At 43.4% G+C, this 22,030-nt stretch overlaps 1 protein-coding gene across 1 annotated transcript; it reads left to right on the top strand.

Moving 5' to 3' along the window:
* Window positions 1–593: 593 nt before the first annotated feature.
* GHITM (growth hormone inducible transmembrane protein) lies at window positions 594–21,491 on the top strand. Its single transcript, XM_077259351.1, has 9 exons — window positions 594–960; window positions 2,530–2,695; window positions 4,546–4,648; window positions 5,335–5,446; window positions 7,601–7,742; window positions 8,314–8,422; window positions 12,104–12,292; window positions 12,456–12,627; window positions 20,654–21,491. The coding sequence occupies exons 2-9, from the start codon at window positions 2,567–2,569 to the stop codon at window positions 20,739–20,741; spliced, it is 1,044 nt and encodes a 347-aa protein (XP_077115466.1). The 5' UTR covers window positions 594–960; window positions 2,530–2,566; the 3' UTR covers window positions 20,742–21,491.
* The last annotated feature ends 539 nt before the right edge of the window (window positions 21,492–22,030 follow it).

The raw sequence follows: 22,030 nt of genomic DNA, 5'->3' as shown, positions 1-22,030 counted from the left end.
ATCAATAGTAAAAAGAGAGAGCGAGCGAGAATTTCTCTGACTGGAAATTCTTTCTCTCGTGGTCAGTTTCAAAAGACGGAACCCGTCGCTGGATTCCTGCTTTTGGCAGTCAGCGACGGATCCTGCGCCCATAGGCTTCCATTGTAGCCAATGACAGACAGCGATTTTACGACGGAGCCAGTGCACGATGGATGAAACGGAAGGCCATCCGAAACAATCCGTCGCTAGTACAAGTCTATGAGAAAAAAACAGAAGCATTTGCTGGATCCGTTTGTTTCACACAACGACGCATTGTGACGGAAAAAGAAAGACGGAAGTGTGAAACAGGCCTTCCGCCTCTCCCCCAAAGCTCGGCCCACTCTTCAAAGATGTCGCTAGTGCAGACAGGACTGGGGAACACATGGGAAAAGTCACATTCCGGCAAAGCTGAACAATCAGAGCAGGAAAAAAAATTGCTGCATAAAAATACATTAAAATAATAGTGTATCACTGTGGATGTTCGCTCCATCAAAAATTTGAGTATTCTCTAAAAAAGCATTACATAACCAGATGAGGCCAATAGAATAAAATGTGTGAGGAGCTCCTGGATCTACTCCATAGTGGTCTCGGTGCTGAGCCGTCCGGCAGCTCCATCCTCGTCTCCTCAGCACTGGGCTCAGCTGTCACTGAGAGCCTCACACAATCAACTCCACTCTAGACGCAACCCCCTGCTCAAAAGGGCGGATTACGTAACCCTCTTATGATCAGCGTGACCTTAACGTTTCGGGCGTACGTACGACTAACAGACTCATGGGAATTGTAGTTTATCTCATATCATCGCGGCCGTAACAGGACGTCTTGAACTTCATTACCCGGTGTGCTCTGCGCGGTGACGACAGCCGCGGGGAAGGTTCGGGAAAGTTACTGAGCGCTTACATCAGAGTGTAACTGCGTGTGTGCTGCAGAGCTGCGGGGCCGGCGGTGAGTGTCCGAGTGATACCGGGGTTGTGGGTTTACATGTCATATACACACTAGCTGTGCTCCCCGTATGTGTGTGCACACTGCTGTATACAGCTCTATGTCTGCCCACAACAGATAGTTAGCCCTCACTAGTGGGAGCAAAACCCTCACAATGGAAAAGCCAATTATTCCTCCAGATACATGAAAGAATGAATATAACTGCAGCTGCACGTGTGTGTGTGTGCCTGCCTCTGTGTGTGCCTGCCTCTGTGTGTGCCTGCCTCTGTGTGTGCCTGCCTCTGTGTGTGCCTGCCTCTGTGTGTGCCTGTCTCTGTGTGTGCCTGTGCCTGCGTCTGTGTCTGCCTGCATGTGCGTGTCTGCCTGTGTGTCTGTCTGTTTGTGTGTTTCTGCCTGCCTGCATCTGTGCGTCTGCGTGTATGCCTGCATGCGTCTGCGTGTATGCCTGCATGCATCTGCCTGCCTGCGTGTCTGTCTGCTTGTGTGCATGTGCCTGCGTGTGTGCATGTGCCTGCGTGTGTGCATGTGCCTGCGTGTGTGCGTGCCTGCGTGTGTGCCTGCCTGCGTGTGTGCCTGCCTGCGTGTGTGTGTGCGTGCGTGTGTGTGTGTGCGTGCCTGCGTGTGTGTGTGCGTGCGTGTGTGTGTGTGCGTGCCTGCGTGTGTGTGTGCGCGTGCCTGCGTGTGTGCGTGCCTGCGTGTGTGCGTGCCTGCGTGTGTGCGTGCCTGCCTGCGTGTGTGTGTGCCTGCCTGCGTGTGTGTGTGCCTGCCTGCGTGTGTGTGTGCCTGCCTGCGTGTGTGTGTGCCTGCCTGCGTGTGTGTGTGTCTGCGTGTGCCTGCCTGCATGCGTCTGTGTACGCGCCTTGGTGTGTCTGTCTGTCCTGCCCATAAAGTAGGAGAGACGCTAATGACCTTTGTTCTGTCGCTGGTATATTGCTAATGGTCCTCTGGGAGATTCCTGCAGTGCCCGCTGGCATCATTCCTGTGCCCTTCTGGCTGCTATGGATACAGAGTTCTGGAGAATCACCGAACTGGGGCCACATCTCCTGGTAGCTATGGCTGATTGATTTAGGCCAGGTTCACAGTGCGTTAAAGCAGCCCGTTCAGCGCATAGCATTGACGTTCTGCGTTAACGCTATAGCATACATGCCATTGCGTTATGCTATACCGTTAGCGCAGATGATTCATCTGCTAGCGGTGACGGAGCCTCAGACAATGCAGCCTGCGTCTGAGGCTCCGTCACTGAATGATGGCACATTGCTAGTGATGGCATGCGTTGGCGATGTGCCCGATAATAGGGGTTAATGTCAGCGTTAACGGACTGCATTAACGCAATGTGAACCCAGCCTTATGGGGGTAGGTGGGAGCCATGCGGGGCTGATTTTGCGGTACCTCCGCACCATTGTACCAGTGATGACACTGATGCAGCATACTTTGTGCGTGCCACATCCTGCAACAACATTAAATGGTTTCTCGACATCCATTTTTCCACCTATAATAATGCATATTCCTCTTGCCATGTATGATGTCATTGTAAATGTATGTTTTACATTTTTCCACCTGTGTCACTGACAGGTTCATCTTGTAAAGCCTACACACACCGCAGCACAAGATGTTTGCCGCGAGGCTAGCCTGCCTGAGGAGTGTCCCCACGCTCGTCCGCCCAGCGCTGATCCAGCCTTCCCCGGCTTTACGAAATACCACTATAAAAACTCTTCAGTGGCCTTCACAGCCTAACCAGGTAACTAATCGTGGCCCTTCTCCAGGACTGCTCGCGGTGCCTTTATATGGCCATGACTTCTTAAGAGAAGGTTCCTCCTGTTGGGAACATCCCTCGGTTTTGAAAACGAACACCAGGTGATGATGCCTGGAGAGGTTGTCCAGTTGTGGACACCCCCACTAAGGAGTATTGTTGAGATGGGAATTGGAACTTAAACAAGATTCCTAATAGTCTGCTATCATCCTGTCACCAGTTACTGCAGCAGAGGCCTGCAGCACCCTGTTTCTCCTCACTCCATAACCAGGATGGGCTGTACGGTGCTCATTTCACGCATGGCGCTATACCCTCACTTTGCAAAGACTGACGCTGTACAGTTTTGCCGCTTTAATTTAGGAAAATTGTATGCATTTAAAATGAGTTTATTTTGGTCATTGTGAACAGTGTTTTAACTTTGTATCCCAGTCTACACTATAATGCTACAGTGAGAAAAGAAAATTTAACAAGCACAAGCGGCTGATGTAATGTTTACACAGTTTTTGTTTTTTTTTAAAGTTTACAAATCCATTGAGGTTTTTTGTGAGGTTTTCAGATCTGTTGATTTTTTTTTTTTTTTTTTTTCTCTTCATCGGAGTCCCCCCCACATAGCTTTTTGACTTGACAGTGTCAACCTTGGGAAAAAATCAACATTAGAGAAACAATATCCCTTCTCCCACCCCACCCCCTTATTGTAAGGTCTTCAAATCCTTGTTAGAAAAACTCCCAAAGGTACTCTTTGTGAAGAGCGGTCTAGGTTTCCCATTGAAATAAGTAGAAATTATCTGGCACATTTAAAAAAAAAAAAAAAAAAAAAAAAAAGCTCAGTGTGAAAATAATCTTATTAACTCTCCATTCTGACCCTAAGGGAGTGTGCCCACGATCAGGAGCTGCTGTGGTTTTGACGCCGTGTATTTATGCAGCATTAAATAGCAGTGGTCAACTGTGACAGCATAGTGGATGATATTTCTAGAAATCCCATGTCCACTATGCATGCATAGTCACCTGCGGACACTGACATGCAGTGCGTCTCTCCAGACTGCAGCATGTCAATTTTCTGTTGCAGCAATAGAAATATGTTGAATCCGATAAATCTGCACGGTGCAGTGAACACATTCAGATTTACCTGCTTTCAATAGAAAGCAGCGCTTTGGACAGAGTGAACATACACTGCTAATTCCGGATCATTGGCATCGGGCCTTAATGGAGGGTACCTGAGTAGTAGCTCCTGTATACCTGGATAGGTCATACGGGCAGGATAGGTCATACGGGCAGGATAGGTCATACGGGCAGGATAGGTCTGATAACCATGGCTATGCATGGGCTTTCTTTCCCCCTTTACTTCATTCACGGTTTCTATAAAACCTATGTTGTCACACAAATTAGGGCCAGGGAGGCCACAAGTTACTCTTGACTAGGTTTTATGTTCTAGTTTTCTCTGAAATTAGTAAGTCTATTCCTTAGGGTCTGTGCACATGTTGCGTTTTTTGTTGCGTATCTTATCTTCTGTGCAGTTTTGTCTCAAAACCTGAAGGATTTCCTAGTACTAGGAAAGTTATCTAGAATCCTGAAGTCTCATGCACACTTTGCTTATGTTTTCCTTGTAGGTTAAATCGGCAGCAGGTCAATTCTTTCAGTGTTTTTGCTGCTGATTCCACCCATATTGAAAGGGGAAAAATCTGCAAAGAATGCACATTTTATTCAGCGTTTTTTCTGCCAGTGTAGTGCAGAAATCTCTGCTTCAAATCCTGAACGCCTGCACATAACCTTATGCTGAAATGGATGTAGATATGCAACGTCCTTCTTGTGATTTCTCATTGTATATTTGACTAAAACAGGGCTATGCCACGAAAACTAGATTTGGCATTCGTCGCGCAAAGACGGCACGAGAAGAAATTAAAGAAGCCGCATTTGAACCATCCATGGGAACAGCTGCACGTTGTAAGTATTATACGTATGGCTCAGGCTGTGTTCACATGTAGCGTTTTTGCTACTTTTTCTTTTTGTCTTTTTTTTTGTGTAAGCTGCATTTTATAGTGCAAGCAAAAGCTTTTTTTTTTTTTTTTCCAACTGAATTTGAGAACTGTATAGTTTTTGAAACCTGCAGCTTGTCAATTCTTTCAATGTTATTGCAGCATTTTTTACCGTTAGAAAGCAATGAGTGCACAAATGCAGCGATTTCAGTGTGTTTTTCTTTTATTTATTTTTCCAACAGTTTTGGTGACTGAAACTACCTTTATTTAACATGTTAGGGCTTATACTCACTTGCGATAAACTCTGATTAGTCTCGCATGTTAATACCCGGCACTCAGATCGGAGCATGCGGCCGCATAGGAATACATGAAGCCGCACTCTCCGCTCCTGAGTGCCGGGAGCAGTGCCGGGTATTGACGTGTGACACTCATCCGAGTTTCTCGCAAGTGAACTTGAGCCCTTACAGTAGACAAAGTTCATGTGTAATCCGCATCCAAAATACAACACAGAACAGACATTTGGCAGTAAAAAATCCTGCTTTCAGAGTGCATGTGAATGTATCCTTAGGGATTTTAGGTAATCTTGGCATTATCCAAAATTACTACCCAATACATAGCAATACAATATTAATATTTTTTTTTTCTTTGCCTCAGTTGACGCAACAGGAAGACTAATTGTGGCCGGAAGTGCTGTGGTTGGTTTGGGAGCACTGTGTTATTATGGATTGGGGATGTCTAATGAAATTGGTGCCATTGAGAAGGCCATGTAAGAGAATTTCTATTATTTGTGTAACAATGTATATGTATCAGCAACAAATTTGGCTATATGATACTCCAAACAATAGTCGAGTGTTTAACTGTTTCTTGATGTGTGATGTAATAGTACCTCAGTTGTGGGTGTATGGAGCAGGCTCAGGAGCTGAGCCTGCTCCACACACATCTGGAATGTTATACAGTCAGAGTCTGGCTGTAACAGCAGCAACCTGAGCTAGCTCCGATCTGTTCTTCTACTGCTGAAAGGGAATCTGTCAGCAACCTTTTGCTATTTAATCCGAGGGCAGCAGAAGGTAGGAGCTGAGGCACTGATTCCAGCTATGTGCTGCTTATTAGTCTGTGTGCTGTTGTTTCAATACAATGTGTGTTTTATCAGCAGGAGGATAACACTACAGGACTACAGCTCGCGTGCATCCTGGTCCAAATATGTCCCAATCACTGAGTAGAAGCTTACGGTCAATAGACAGTGTACACAGAAGGATGTGGTGTGGGCTAGTTAGGTTTCTGAGCTCTGCTATATCTAAAAACATTAATTGTATCACAACTACTGCACCAATAAATTAAGTGGCACATCGTTGGAATCAGGGTCTCTTTTCCTACATTATGCTGCTCTCAGATGAGGTAGCAAATAACTTACTGACAGATTCCCTTTAAATGCTGCTCTCAAGCTTTGCCAGCAGTATTTAAGTGTTGCATTTCCAGTGTGCAGCAGTTTTAGGCGTCTTTTATGTTTTAAACTTGGAATTATTAAAGGTTGTCTTAAAATTATCTCACAATTCCTGAACACTGACATAATATAGTGGGATACTAGCCTCATTTGCCAGTTGGGAATCACTCCCACTGTCTATGCTTTTGTTGTGTTCCCAGGAGCATATATTTTGTGTGCCTGTTTGCTGCAATGTGCTTGCTGTGAGTCGATGGGCAGCCGAGGACCTCCTAAAAGTCCTGATCATTGCCATCTTTATCGTCGTGTGATGCCTAGATAAGTTCTGGGCTTTATAGGAGACCATAGTCTTCACTATATAATGCGATAATCACAGAATTACCGTAAGTCCTTTCAGGGGACTAAATTATAAAGTAAAGTCACTTGTTTTTTCATTTTTATTAAAAATCTTAAAAAAAAAGTAAAGGCTTGAATTCCCCCCCCCTACATTTTCCAGTTAAAAATAAAGAAATAAGAATTATTTGTATTTTTATGCAATCTATGAAATTAATTAGATTTTATGGTAAATGCCGTAAAGAGAAAATAATCTAAATGCCTAAATTACTGGGTTTTTTTTATTGATGCCTCCCAAAAAAAACAATTAAAATAAATACGTTTCAGGATACCCCTAAGGCTGTATGCACACGTTGCAGATTTAACTGTGGAATTTTCTGTGCAGATTCTGCATTTTTTGGCAGAAAACGCAAGTCAGAATCTGTGCCTTTTTTTGGTATGTGCACACGTTGCAGATTTTTGTGTAGATTTCTTCCTTTTTTACCCCTACAGATTTCTATTATGGAATGGGTGCAGAAACACAGCAGATCTATCTATCTATCTATCTATCTATCTCAGTACTAGCAAATTTCAGAAGTCTCATGCACAAGCTTGTTTTTTTTTTTTAACAGCTTCATTACTGCCAAGTGATCAGCCTTCAGAAAAAAAAGGCTTCAAAAATGCAATGTGTGAACATAGCCTTGGGGTACCCAAGATGTCTTTCAGGTGGCCAAAACAGTTTATTTTTCAAACGTAAAACGCTTCAGGAAACTCCTTTTTTCTGGCACTTTGTGAACTTTTAAGTGTTGTTTTAGTTGTTTCCTGAGCTTTTTCTGATGTCTGAGGATTTCAGATCCATTCCTGCCCATAATCTTCTACTTCTGTAAGAATCAATGGGCTGCAATGATTATCACTTATCTGAACTGACTTTAATGTTACATAAGACGTGTTAAGATTTTTTGTGTTGAGAAAACAGCTCTGCATTCTGTGCAAAACCTACACCCAAAACATAGATTCCACCCTGACCGCTCGGAAGTCAGTGCGATGGACATACAGCAATGGATTTCTATATAGTTTTCTAGGTTATATTTCATTGTTAAATGGTTCTTAAAGCCGATCCTGACTATAAAATGTGTAGTATGCCGTACTAATGAAAGCATTGTCTTCTAGTGTTTGGCCGGAGTATGTGAAAGATAGAATAAGATCCACGTACATGTACTTTGCAGGCAGCATTGGCCTCACTGCCCTGTCAGCCGTTGCTGTCAGTAGGTCTCCTGCGCTTATGAGCCTTATGATGAGAGGATCCTGGCTGGTGAGTTGGGTTTTCATACTTTATCTATTACTAAATGTACTTCTGTACCTGATGCACCTACATTTTTGGCAGTGAGATACTTACTAGTTGTAATGTGAATTGTTCACTGATGCTGACAAGGATGTGAAAAGTACAGAATATTCCACATTTAGGATGTCCACACAGTCCATATATCTTAGGTAGTCCATGCTATCATACATTAGGGACTGTGCTCCAGAGGAGGGATGTATCCAGTGTATGAATATAATCCTGCACATAATCCTCATACATATACATACATATTATAGAGCAAGGAGTCGTGCTGCTCCGTATCACAGGTATAAGGCACAGAGCAGTGTGATCAGCACATGAACCATGGAGCAATCTGTGCCCCATTGATATTGCTTGGGGCTGCTGACTTGTCAGCCAGGCATTTTTATCTTCAGATAATTACATTTGAGAGTTATTTTCTAGGAAAGAATCACATTGCAGGAAATATTGGTTCATTCGTAAAGGATTTTATGCATATAAATGTTGCAGATGTGTGAATATACTCTTACCAGTTTACCACTCGTGTGCATTGCTTTTTTAGGCCATTGGTGCAACATTTGCAGCTATGATAGGCGCAGGCATGCTGGTTAGATCAATTCCATACGATCAGAGTCCTGGAGCTAAGCATCTGGCTTGGATGTTGCATTCAGGTAAGCAGATGGGTGAAGAGTTTCTGTTCTTAGTTTCCCATTGAATCAATATATTAGGCTGGGGTTATACTTGCGAGTGCAATGCAAGAAACTCGCGCATCCATACCCAGCACTGCCGCCGGCACTCGGGACCGGAGCGTTCGGCTACATGTATTTCTATGCAGTCGCATGCTCTGGTCCCGAGTGCCGGCGGCTGTGCCGGGTATTGATACCAGAGACTCGCGCGAGTTTCTCGCATTGCACTCGCAAGTGTGATCCCGGCCTTACTGTGTTATCAGTACTAGTCACCATCTTTATAAAGCAGCTCTGTGAGAATGTCTGCCCTGCATGTAGAATTTCACCAACTAGTAGGTGTTTGTACTAGTCATGCAGGTTAAGACACCAAAATAAATAACTTTACAAAAGGCCAGAGTTTAAATGATTAAAATATATAAAGTTTATTGAATATGTTAAAAACAGAGTATAAAAGAGAGAGCACCGCAGGTAAACAGGAAAGTGGTGGGTACACGCAGGTAAAATGTAAATAAATGTAAACTAGTACTCAACAGGTTTTAGGTTAACTGTATTCACATGGACACTAGTGGATGTATTATAAACAAAGAACGAAGATAATCAATACAATAATCTTAGTCATATTGCACATATAGAAGGATTGAAAACATGAGATGTGAAAAAACAAAAATATGTTTGTATAGATCTGATGGTGTTGCATCAAGATTTAGATTTGGTTGTAAATGCAACGTTACCAAAGGTAAAAGAACTATCAACCAGATGCAAAGCCGTCAGCCTAACATGCAGAAACCATGTATACATATAAAGTATCAAACAGTAAAAGAGTACGTGATGAAAGCTACTATACCTCAAAGATGAAGACTGGGAACCCACCACACCCGACGCGCGTTTCGCAATGGCTTCCAAATGCCCCCTTCCTTCTGAGCCCCACAGTGTACCAGTTAGGCTACTTTCACACTGGCGTCGGCACGGGGCCGTCGCCATGCGTCAGCCCGACGTGCCGACGGACAGTGTGATTATTTTGCATTATTACAACGCATCCGCTGCCCCATTGTGATGTGCGGGGAGGCGGGGGCGGAGTTCCGGCCGCGCATGCGCGGTCGGAAAAGACGGTCTCGACGCTGCAAAAAACGTTACAAGCAACGTCTTTTGCTGGCGACGGACTGACGTGACACGACGCAACCGTCGCAAGACGGTTGCGACGTGTGGCAATGCGTCGCACTGCGTCGCTAATGTAAGTCTATGGCGAAAAAACGCATCCTGCAAGCACTTTTGCAGGATGCGTTTTTACTCCAAAACGACGCATTGCGACGGAGGAAAAAAAACACTAGTGTGAAAGTACCCTTAGTGTCCACATGTTTGGCATTTCTGTGAGAGCCAGCCTAATTTAAGGATGCATGAGCTGGGCACAATGTATGGGCACTACAACGGTAGTTTGCAATTTTCACTCATCAACATCCACTGATGCTTGTTTCTGGAAAACACCCATGAAGTCAAATTCGCCACAACACCTGAAGGAAAAATTCCCAAAGGGATATGATTTCCAAAATGGGGTCACTTGAGGGGGGTTTCTGCTCTTCTAGCACTTAGGGGCTCTGTATATACAGTCACAAACTATTATAGAAGATTCTGCGCTCCATGATGCCTCCTGCATAACAGTACTTTATCCATACGGCGAGACTCCGGCGGGAAGGATCGCTATTTGTAAATAGTTCTCTGTCCTCCCGAGTCTCGCTGAATGGCTAAGCAGTACTGTACAGCCACATATGGGTGCTTCAACTTTCAGCAGAAGTTGTGGTACAAGTTTTGGTGCCATTTTTTTTTTTGCCCATTTCCCAGTGTGGAAATGTAAAATCTGGGGCTAAAACAGAATGTTGGTGGTAAAAATTCTGTGACACACCTGTGTTGTCAATATGATCACTGCACCCCTAGATGAATTCATTGAGAGGTGTAGTTTGTAAACTGGGGTCTGTTATGGGGGTATTTTGCTGTACTGGCACCTCAGGGGCTCTGTCAATGTGACATAGCACTCTCAAACCAGTCCGGCAAAATGTGAACTCCAATATGGCACCTCTTCCCTTCTGAGCTTTGCACTGTGTGTCAAAAGTAGTTTTTGACCACATATGGGGTATCTGCGTACTTGGGAGAAATTGCACACCAAATTTTGGAATCCATTTTCTCCTATCCTTGTGAAAAAATAAAATAAAAATTGGGGCTTTTTTGTGTGTGTGTGAAAAAAGGTGTGTTGTTGTTTCGCCCCCACGGGTCATTGTTATAAACTTGTGTGAAACAGCTGGGGGTTGAAGGTGTCCACCACACATCTAGATACATTCCCTGAGCTGTCTAGCTTCCAAAATGGTGTCACTTGTGGGGGGTTTCAACTGTTCAGGCAAATTTTGCATTCAAAAAGTCAGTTGGTGCTCCTTCCCTTCCAAGCCCTGCTTTGCACCCAAACAGTAGTTTTCCCCCACATATGGGGTATCCGTGTGCTCAGCAACACTTTTACCTGTTACTGTTGCGAAAATGAAAAAAAAAAAATTGGTCTAAAGTAAAAAAAAAAAAAATCTGTGACAAAAAAAGTGAAATGTTCACTTTTTTTTTTCCTTCCACATTCCAAATATTCCTGAGAAGCACCTGAAGGGTCAGTAAACTTTTTGACTGGTTTTGAGCACTGTGAGGGGTGTAGTATTTAGAATGCTGTCACTTTGGGGTATTTTCTGTCATAGGTCCCCTCCAAAGTCACTTCGGATGTAAAAGGAATGAAAAAGAAATTGTACATTTTGTGTGAAAATGAGAAATTGCTGGTTAACTTTTTAACCCTTATAGCTTCCTTACTGAAAAATTGTGCTGATGTAAAGTCGCCATGTGGGAAATGTTATTTATTAACTATTTTGTGTGGCATAACTCTTTGATTTAAGGCAGGGGTGGGGAATCTTTTTTTTTTTTTTTTTTTTTTTTTTTTTTTTTTTTCTGCGAAGGGCCATTTGGATATTTATACCATCCTTCGGGGGCCGTACAAACTCCACCCACAAAGTACTTCCTGACTCTAATTCTGGATTCAGGATGTAATCTTTCATTGCATGCACTTCAGTGTTCAGTAGTGAACAGTGTGTGTGTGTGTGTGTAACAGAGCAAGAAGAAATGAATGAGCTGATTGTAATCAAAATACACCTCCCTGCCCAAGAATGCGGTCCCTGAGAATCTGCTCGGGGGCCTGATAAAAGGTCATCGAGGGCCGTAAATGGCCCTGGGGCCTGAGGTTCCTCACCCCTGATTTAAGGGAATAACAACTACAAGTTTGCACATTTTTTAACTTTACGCCAAATTTCATTTTTTTTTTTTTCACATATAAACACAAGTCATGTCTCAGAATTGGTGGGATCCGTTGAAGCGTTCCAGAGTTATCGCATAAAGTGACACTGGTCAGAATTGTAAAATTTGGTCTGGTCGGGAAGGTGCAAACAGGCTTAGGGGGCTAAAGGGGTTAAATGGAATTGGTATAAGTCCTCTTTACATCATGTACAGGATGGGAAAAATGCTTTCTATAGTTCCCAATTACCTGTGGTTTTATAGTTGAATTAAGCCTTAACATTTGGCCACCGCTATTTTCATAGTTTATAATTTATTGCAAATGTTGAGCTCACCTTTGCTGTACTTTGTTTCCTGCAGGAGTTATGGGAGCAGTGGTTGCCCCATTAACCTTACTTGGCGGTCCTCTGCTTATCAAAGCTGCTTGGTACACAGCGGGTATTGTAGGTGGTCTCTCCACTGTAGCTATGTGTGCTCCAAGTGAAAAGTTTCTAAACATGGGAGCTCCGCTGGGTATCGGTTTGGGCCTGGTTCTCGTTTCCTCCATTGGTACGTAGTTTTATGATCTCCATAATTCAATGTAATTCCCTCTGTTCTCTGATCTGTTACAATACAAGATCCTTATGTGTTAAATTGGTTATTCAGTGTATGAAAAAAAAATAATGGCCCATCGTTAAAAGCTTTTTTTTTTTTTTTTTTGTTGTTGTTGTAGGTAGTGCATTCCTTCCTCCCACAACTGTTCTTGGTGCCGGTCTTTATTCAGTCGCTGTGTACGGAGGTTTAGTTCTTTTTGGAATGTTCCTTCTATATGATACACAGAAAGTGATAAAACGTGCCGAGACCACTCCTATGTATGGGATGATGAAATATGACCCAATAAATGCGTAAGTATAGTAAAGACTTGTACTCCATTTTTAAAGGGAACCTGTCGCCTCCAAAATTAAAGATGAGCTAAGCCCACCAGCATCAGGGGCTTATCTGCAGCATTCTTTAATGCTGTAGATAAGCCCCCGATGTATCCTAAAAGATGAGAAAAAGATGTTAGATTATACTCACCCAGGGGCGGTCCGGTCCGATGGGCGTCACTGTCCGGTCCAGGGCCTCCCATTTTATTACGATGACGTCCTCTTCTTGTCTTCACGATGCGGCTCCGGTACAGGCGTACTTTGTCTGCCCTGTTGAGGGCAGAGCAAAGTACTGCAGGCGCTGGGCCTCTCTGACCTTTCCCGGCTCCTGCGCACTGCAGTACTTTGCTCTGCCTTCAACAGGGCAGACAAAATATGCCTGCGCCAGAGCCGCGGCAGGAAGACAAGAAGAGGATGTCATCGTAAGAAGATTGGAGGCCCCGGACCGTGACGCCCATCGTACCGGGACCGCCCCTGGGTGAGTATAATCTAACCTCTTTTTCTAATCTTTCAGGATACATCGGGGGCTTATCTACAGCATTCCAGAATGCTGTAGGTAAGCCTGATGCTGGTGGGCTTAGCTCATCTTCGATTTTGGGGGGGACGGGTTCCCTTTAAATATGAACATAAATGAAAAGAAAGTGTTTGCCAATAGCCTTATGGATCTGCAGTCTATAATGCTATTTAGTCAAACCTATGTTCTGATTTGTCTCTAAAAAAATAGTTCCTGTAAGAGACCCTGTTACCAGGCCAGCTTTTGCTTGTTTTATTCCCACTGCTCCCCTGAGTATTAGGCCTCCCTACATTTTTTCCCAGACATGAGTGTCTTTACTTGGTGCCCCTTTTTGTTGTCTTTACCATGGGGATGTTGCTCCCAGGGTAATAATGCAGGGCAGCCTAAAGTCATGCCTCAGAGAATCCTGTGAGCTACGTTCCTTGGTAAATCTATCTTCTCTGGAAGCGTATAGCAGCTATTAAGAATACTCCAAAGGAACAGTGAGCATAAAATAAGAGCAGAACATGGGCACTTTTGGCCTGGTGACCAGTCCTCTTTAAAGTATTGGTTAACCATGGACATCTTGAGTCCTGGATCCTTGTTTGCTTGAGACTTAAGTGACTAAAACTAGTGCAAATTGCCTCTTCTGAGAAAAAGAGGACTTAACTCTATAGCGCTACCTGTTGGAAGTAGCGATCCTACAAGTCACAATGATTGTGACTTGTAGGATCGCTACTTCCAACAGGTGGCGCTATAGAGTTAAGTCCTCTTTTTTTTTTTCTCAGAGGAGGCAATTTGCATATTTAATTTAGCAGAGGAGCATTGCATGGCGAATAAGCCTCCTTGCCTTGACAAGCCAGCTGGTATGTAATTCTCCATAAGGAGAAACGTTACCCCTTAGGCTGGCGTCACACTAGCGATCTTTACAGATGTATGAGAGGTGCAGAAAACACGGATTGCATACGGTAGAATGATTCTCTATGGCCCAGCTCCTATCTGACGTATTTTACTGATCTGTATTATATGGTCTTGTACGGCCGTAGAAAATCGCAGCATGCTGCGTTTGTCACCGTATTGCGCAAAAAAAATCTCCAATGAAAGTCTATGGGGGTGAGAAAAATATGGATTACACACAGACCATGCATGTGACTTGCGAGAAATACGCACCGGTGTTCTCTAGAAAAGCCGGTAATTCAGTGCGGTGTACAGTAAAATCACACTGACGGAATAGAATAGAATAAATGTCTACACATAGAATAGATAAATAGATAGTTATAGATATTATACTAGCTGTTTCCAGCCAGCTAACGCTCGGCGTGCCCATTGCTATCTAATTAACGCTGCTGGGTAATGTGGGGGGGGCGGGATTATCTGTGGTAATGTGGTGGGGGGCGGGATTGTGTGGTAATGTGGTGGGGGGCGGGATTGTGTGGTGATGTGTGGGGGCGGGGTTGTGTGGTGGGGGGTGGGATTATGTGGGGGGCGGGATTGTGTGGTAATGTGGGGGGGGTGGGATTGTGTGTGGTAATGTGTTGGGGGCGGGATTGTGTGCCAAGGGGGTGGGGTCGGGGTTATCTGTGGTAATGTGGGGGGCAGAATTGCGTGTGGTAATGTGGGGGCAGGGTTATCTGTTTGTAATGTGGTGGGGGGCGGAATTGTGTGTGGTAATGTGGGGGCGGGATTGTGTGTGGTAATGTGGTGGGGGCGGGGTTGTGTGTGGTATTGAGGTGGGTGGCGGGATTGTGTGGTAATGGGGTGGGGGCGAGATTGTGTGGTAATGGGTTGGGAGTGGGGTTGTATGTGGTGGGGGGCGGAGCTACTGTGCAGGGGGCAGGATTAGCGAGTAATTACGATGCCTCTTATATATGTAGATATATATTTATATTTCATACAGCACTAGATATCATAAAAGCCGGTAATTCAATTGCCGGCTTTTGCTATCTCCTTCCCAAACCCGACAGGATATGAGACATGGTTTACATACAGTAAACCATCTCATAACCCTTTTTTTTTTTTTTAGCTTATTCCACACTACTAATGTTAGTAGTGTGTATGTGCAAAATTTGGGCGCTCTAGCTGGTAAAATAAAGGGTTAAATGGCAGAAAAAAATTGGCGTGGGCTCCCGCGCAATTTTCTCCGCCAGAGTGGTAAAGCCAGTGACTGAGGGCAGATATTAATAGCCTAGAGAGGGTCCATGGTTATTGGCCCCCCTGGCTAAAAACATCTGCCCCCAGCCACCCCAGAAAAGGCACATCTGTAAGATGCGCCTATTCTGGCACTTGGCCACTCTCTTCCCACTCCCGTGTAGCAGTGGGCTATGGGGTAATGAAGGGTTAATGTCACCTTGCTATTGTAAGGTGACATTAAGCCAGATTAATAATGGAGAGGCGTCAATTGTGACACCTATCCATTATTAATCCAATAGTACGAAATGGTTAATAAAACACACACATTATTACAAAGTCCTTTAATGAAATAAAGACACAGGGTGTTGTAATATTTTATTATACTGGTAATCCACCTGAAGACCCTCGTTCTGTAAAAAAGGTAAAATAAAAAATCAACAATATCCCATACCTTCCGTCGTTCAGTCAGTCCCACGATGTAAATCCATCTGAAGGGGTTAAATCATTTTACACCCAGGAGCTGTGCTAATGCAGTTGTGCTCGTGGATGTAAAACCCCGGGGAATGAATGGAAAGCAGGGGAATGTCCTGTAGTTACCTTGAGTCGCGGTGATGCACCCTCTGCTGGATGTCCTCATATGAACTCGAGCCTGGGAAAAGTTCCCACGCTCGAGTTCATATGAGGACATCCAGCAGGGGGCGCATCATCACAACTCAAGGTAACTACAGGACATTCCCCTGCATTACATTCATTCACAACATTTTACAGACAGGAGCGACTGCATTAGCAGAGCTTCTGGCTGTAAAATGATTTAACCCTTTCAGATGGATTTACATCGTGGGACTGACTGAACGACGGACGGTATGAGATATTATTGATTTTTTTTATTTTACCTTTTTTACAGGACGAGGGTCTTCAGGTGGATTACGAGTATAATAAAATATTAAAACACCCTGTTTCTTTATTTCATTAAAATACTTTTAAATAATGTGTGTGTTTTTATTAACCATTTCGTACTATTGGATTAATAATGGATAGGTGTCATAATTGACGCCTCTCCATTATTAATCTGGCTTAATGTCACCTTACAATAGCAAGGTGACATTAACCCTTCATTACCCCATATCCCACTGCTACACGGGAGTGGGAAGAGAGTGGCCAAGTGCCAGAATAGGCGCATCTTCCAGATGTGCCTTTTCTGGGGTGGCTGGGGGCAGATGTTTTTAGCCAGGGGGGCCAATAACCATGGACCCTCTCTAGGCTATTAATATCTGCCCTCAGTCACTGGCTTTACCACTCTGGCGGAGAAAATTGCGCGGGAGCCCACGCCAATTTTTTCTGCCATTTAACCCTTTATTTTACCAGCTAGAGCACCCAAATTTTGCACATACACACTACTAACATTTAGTAGTGTGGAATATGCAAAAATAAGGGATATGAGATGGTTTACTGTATGTAAACCATGTCTCGTATCCTGTCGGGTTTGTGAAGGAGAAATGAAAAGCCGGCAATTGAATTACCGGCTTTTATGATATCTAGCGCTGAATTAATTATAACTACAGTGTGTGTGTATGTGTATATATATGTATATATATATGTATATATATATATATATATATATATATATATATATATATATATATATATATATATATATATATATATATATATATATATATATATATATATATATATATATATATATATTTATTTTTTTTCTGTATATGTTTTAACCCCTGCACCCCCGGAGCTGTTTTCGTTTTTCGCTCCCCTCCTTCCCAGAGCCATAACCTTTTTATTTTTCCGTCAATTTGGCCATGTGAGGGCTTATTTTTTGCGGGACGAGTTGTACTTTTGAACGACATCATTGGTTTTAGCATGTCGTGTACTAGAAAACGGGAAAAAAATTCCAAGTGCAGTGAAATTGCAAAAAAAGTGCAATCCCACACTTGTTTTTTGCTTTCCTATTTTGCTAGGTTCACTAAATGCTAAAACTGACCTGCCATTATGATTCTCCAGGTCACTACGAGTTCATAGACACCTAACATGACTAGGTTATTTTTCACCTAAGTGGTGAAAAAAAATTCCAAACTTTGCAAAAAACAAAACAAAATTGCGCCATTTTCCGATACTCGTAGCGTCTCCATTTTTCGTGATCTGGGGTCAGGTGAGGGCTTATTTTTTGCGTGCCGAGCTGGCGTTTTTAATGATAGCATTTTGGTGTAGATACGTTCTTTTGATCGCCCGTTATTGCATTTTAATGCAATGTCGTGGCGACCAAAAAAAACGTAAATCTGGCGTTTCTAATTTTTTTCTCATTACGCCATTTAGCGATCAGGTTAATGCTTTTTTTTTATTGATAGATCGGGCGATTCTGAACGCGGCGATACCAAATATGTGTAGGTTGGTTTTTTTTTTATTGATTTATTTTGATTGGGGCGAAAGGGGGGTGATTTAAACTTTTATATTTTTTTCACATTTTTAAAAACTTTTTTTTTTTACTTTTGCCATGCTTCTATAGCCTCCATGGGAGGCTAGAAGCAGGCACAGCCCGATCGGCTCTGCTACATAACAGCGATCATCAGATCGCTGCTATGCAGCAGAAATGCAGGTGTGCTGTGAGCGCCGACCACAGGGGGGCGCTCACAGCCACCGACGATCAGTAACCATAGAGGTCTCAAGGACCTCTATGGTTACAATGGAGGAGCATCGCCGACCCCCGATCATGTGACGGGGGTCGGCGATGCGCTCATATCCGGCCGCACGGCCGGATGCGGTAGTTAAATGCCGCTGTCTGCGTTTGACAGCGGCATTTAACTAGTTAATAGCGGCGGGTGATCGCGATTTCACCCGCCGCTATTGCGCGCACATGTCAGCTGTAAAAAACAGCTGACATGTCGCGACTTTGATGTGCGCTCACCGCCGGAGCGCACATCAAAGCGGGGGTCCCGACATGTGACGTACTATTCCGTCACATGTCGGGAAGGGGTTAACGAACATTTGGGCCCGTAAATCCATTGGATGTCGGTTTTGCAAATCTCGAGAAAATCTCGCAGTACGGATTACATGCGGAGGATGACATGCGCAAAATACGCTGCCACACCCTGCCTACGAATGACATACGGATCACTATTTTGGGAACATTTCTGCGTATTACGGCCGTAAAAAACAGACTGTATTTTCATACGCTGAGTGTGACGCCGGCCTTAGACCCTAAAACTAGTGCATAACTCCAATATATATGATGAGAGTTATAAGCAAGTCATTGGAAGATATCTCTTTCCCAGTTTGCTTTGGAAACCTTTGTTTCCAGGTTCATATTTTAGAAGTCATGGCTAGGAATGTACTAAAAACATAAGATGCCTGTAAAGACTGAGTGCTTCATTCATTATTTGCAAGATTTTTTTAAAGGGCCACTGTCACCCCCTCCAGCCGTTATAAACTAAAAGAGCCACCTTGTGCAGCAGTAATGCTGCATTCTAACAAGGTGGCTCTTTTCGTTTTTGGTTCAAGTATTCCCAAAATAAAGCGTTTTGAAACTTATCCAAAATACCGGTCTCTAGCCAGGGAGGCGGGTCCTCACTCCCCAGCTTGAAACGCTACTCTGCCGTCACTCCAATCTTCAGGGGCTTTCGGCGCCGCCCCCCTCAGCGCTTTTTTCGCTTCAAAACCGGCGCCTGCGCTGTGTTTAAGCTCTGGCTGTCTGACGTCCCAGCATAACACAGTGCGGGGCTGGGATTCCAAAGGTGGGTGGCCGCACTGCCCGCACAGGCACAGTGTGCAAGCCTGGCTTGGACGGCAGACGGCCAGAGCTTACTGCGCCTGCGCAGAACATTACTACACAGCGCAGGCGCCGGTTTGAAAACGTAAACAGCGCTGAGGGGGCGGCGCAGAAAGACCAAGATGATGTGAGTGACGGCAGAGGAACGTTTCGAGCTGGGGAGTGAGGAGCCGCCTCCCTGGCTAGAGACAGGAATTGTGGCTAAGTATCAAATCACTTTTTTGGGGGTATACTTGAACCTAAAACTAAAAGAGCCACCTTGTTAGAATGCAGCATTACTGCTGCACAAGGTGGCTCTTTTTGTTTATAACGGCTGGAGGGGGGTGACAGTGGCCCTTTAACTAGTGTTTTCGGCCATCGGGCCGAAAATGCGCGCATCGCAGACCCGTCACGTGATCGGGGGTCAGCGATGCGTCTGTATGACAACCAGAGATCTTCTGAAGACCGCTATGGTTGTTGGTGCGAGATTGCCCTGAGCGCCACCCTGTGGTCGGCGCGCATAGCAATGCTGTAATTCAGCTACATAGGAGTGATCTGAGCTATGCCAGCTTCTAGCCTCCCATGGAGGTTATTGAAGCATGACAAAAGTTTTAAAAAATATGTAAAAATAAAAAAATATAAAACTTCAAATCACCTCCCTTTCTCCCCATTCAAAATAAAATCAAACATACACATATTTGGTATCGCTGCGTTCAGAATCGCCAATAAATCGTCAATAAAAAAAAGGATTAACCTGATCGCTAAACAGCGTAGCGAGAAAAAAATTAAAAACCCCAGAATTATGTTTATTTTGGTCGCTGCGACATTGCATTAAAATGCAATAGCAGGTGATCAAAAGATCGTATCTGCACCAAAATTGTAACATTAAAAACGTCAGATCAGCATGCAAAACATAAGCCCTCATCCGACCCCAGATCACGAAAAAGTGGAGACGCTACGGGTGTTGGAAAATTGCGTTTTTTTTGGTTTTTTTAGCAAAGTTTGGAATTTTTTTTCACCACTTAGAAAAAAAAAAGAACCTAGACATGTTTGGTGTCTATGGACTCGTAATGAACTGGAGAATCATAATGGCAGGTAAATTTTAGCATTTAGTGAATCTAGCAAAGAAGCCAACCAAAAACCAAGTGTGTGCAATTTTTTTGCAATTTCACAGCACTTGGAATTCTTTTTCCTGTTTTCTAGTACACGACATGCTAAAACCAATGGTTTCAATCAAAAGCACAACTCGTCCCGCAAAAAATAAGCCCTCACATGGCCATGTTGATGGAAAAATAAAAAAGTTATGGCTCGGGGAAGAAATAATAATAATTTTTATTTATATAGTGCCAACATATTCCGCAGCGCTTTAGGGAGCGAAAAACACAAGACTGAAAAAAGCTGGGGTCATTAAGGGCTTAAAGAAGGGAAATTGAAAGATGCAAAAACTGAAATTGGCCATGTTGTGAAGGTTTTTTTTTTTTTCTTCAAAACACAAATTAGCCATAGTAATATAGACGGGTCCTTCTCTGCCCAGTAATCCAATATCTATTGGGTAAATTATAAATGTTACATACGTGTGATAAAAACCGTTAAGCCGATGTAGTTCTCACTTTCTTTTGCAGGTGCATGGGAATTTACACTGACACTCTGAACATCTTTATCCGTGTGGCCATGATGCTGGCTGGCGGAGGGGGCGGAAGGAAAAAATAAATCTGTGCGGCTCTCATTATCTTGTATTGATTGCCCAGAGCACTTTACTTATCTGCCGGACCATAAATATATGCTAATATATACATCATCAGCACGAGTACGTTTATCTCTGCAACTAAGCCAGAATCGAGCTGATTGAATCTGTTCTAAAAGCATTTACTCTGAATAAACACAATTCATAAGAATAATTTAGGATTGGAACAAAGAATGCTATGGAACCATTCATCTCCTCAGCAGTAACAAATAGCGCGGGATGCAAGGGAAAATGATTTCATATTCTGAAATAAAATTGCATGGTAAAACAGTACATCTTCAAGAAAGCCTTCCATGAATGCAGGGGGGGCGGAGGTGAGAAGATTTGTGTGCAATTACCTGTGTGCTGCAAAATTCAATGAATTCATGTCATATATTTAAAGAATATTTACTGAAGCAGAAAGAGAGCGTTTATGTAAACCTCAGAAAATAGCATTTTATTATCTCCCTTCAGTCCCGAGGAGTTAGGAAAAAAAACAAGTCCGCAAAACTCACTGTATCGCCGGAGTCTTTCGTGCAACTACAATGTGTGAAACGAGCTAGAATTTATTTAAAATTGTTCCTTGTGGTTGTTTTTGTTTTTTGATGATGAAATATTAACTATATAAGGTAAATTTAGGTGAAGTGTAAAGCGCATTGAGTGTTTGCTATATGATTTAGCAATTTTTTTTTTTTCTAAAGACTGTGTATACAATGATTAAATCTTTATTGCTTCTACTAGTGATTTATTTCTACTGACTGATAACCTGGTCATAAAACAATGACCTATTGTGCCGTAACTGTATGGAATGGGGGGCAGTTGTTTCCCTTACCATTCTATATTATGGTGCTGGACGGCCAGGCTCAGGAGCCATGTAGTAGGTGCCAGCTTTACCATACAACTGGTATTGGGTTGCAACCGCACGAGTCTGCTTTTAAGGGCTATTCCCATCTCCCAAGATCCTTTCCCAATATGTAGTAGGTGTAATACTAATATTAGAAATGTACTATAGTTCTTCAGATTCGCTATGTCGCTTACTCCATGTGCAGGCATTGCAGTAGCTTAAGTATCCATGGTTATGGCAACTCATAGTGACAATGAGTCAGGCAGCTATTCGTGGTTGTAACCATGGATACCTAAGCTACTGCAGTGCACTACTTGAGGTATGCAACAGTGAATCCGAAGAACTATACTACATTTCTAATTGGAAGTATTTGCTCATATTAGACTGCCGTCACACTAGCAGTATTTGGTCAGTATTTTATATCAGTATTTG

The sequence above is a fragment of the Ranitomeya variabilis genome, chromosome 4 (genome assembly GCF_051348905.1).
Source record: "Ranitomeya variabilis isolate aRanVar5 chromosome 4, aRanVar5.hap1, whole genome shotgun sequence".
NCBI lineage: Eukaryota > Metazoa > Chordata > Amphibia > Anura > Dendrobatidae > Ranitomeya > Ranitomeya variabilis.
The sequence above is the reverse complement of the archived record's forward strand: the minus strand, read 5'-3'. Positions and strand labels throughout refer to the sequence as shown.

Coding starts and splice junctions, on each gene's coding strand:
- GHITM (XM_077259351.1), top strand. CDS start 2,567: ATGTTTGCCGCGAGGCTAGCCTGCCTGAGGAGTGTCCCCACGCTCGTC. Junction 5,447..7,600: donor GGTGCCATTGAGAAGGCCAT/GTAAGAGAATTT, acceptor ATTGTCTTCTAG/TGTTTGGCCGGAGTATGTGA. Junction 12,628..20,653: donor AAATATGACCCAATAAATGC/GTAAGTATAGTA, acceptor TTTCTTTTGCAG/GTGCATGGGAATTTACACTG.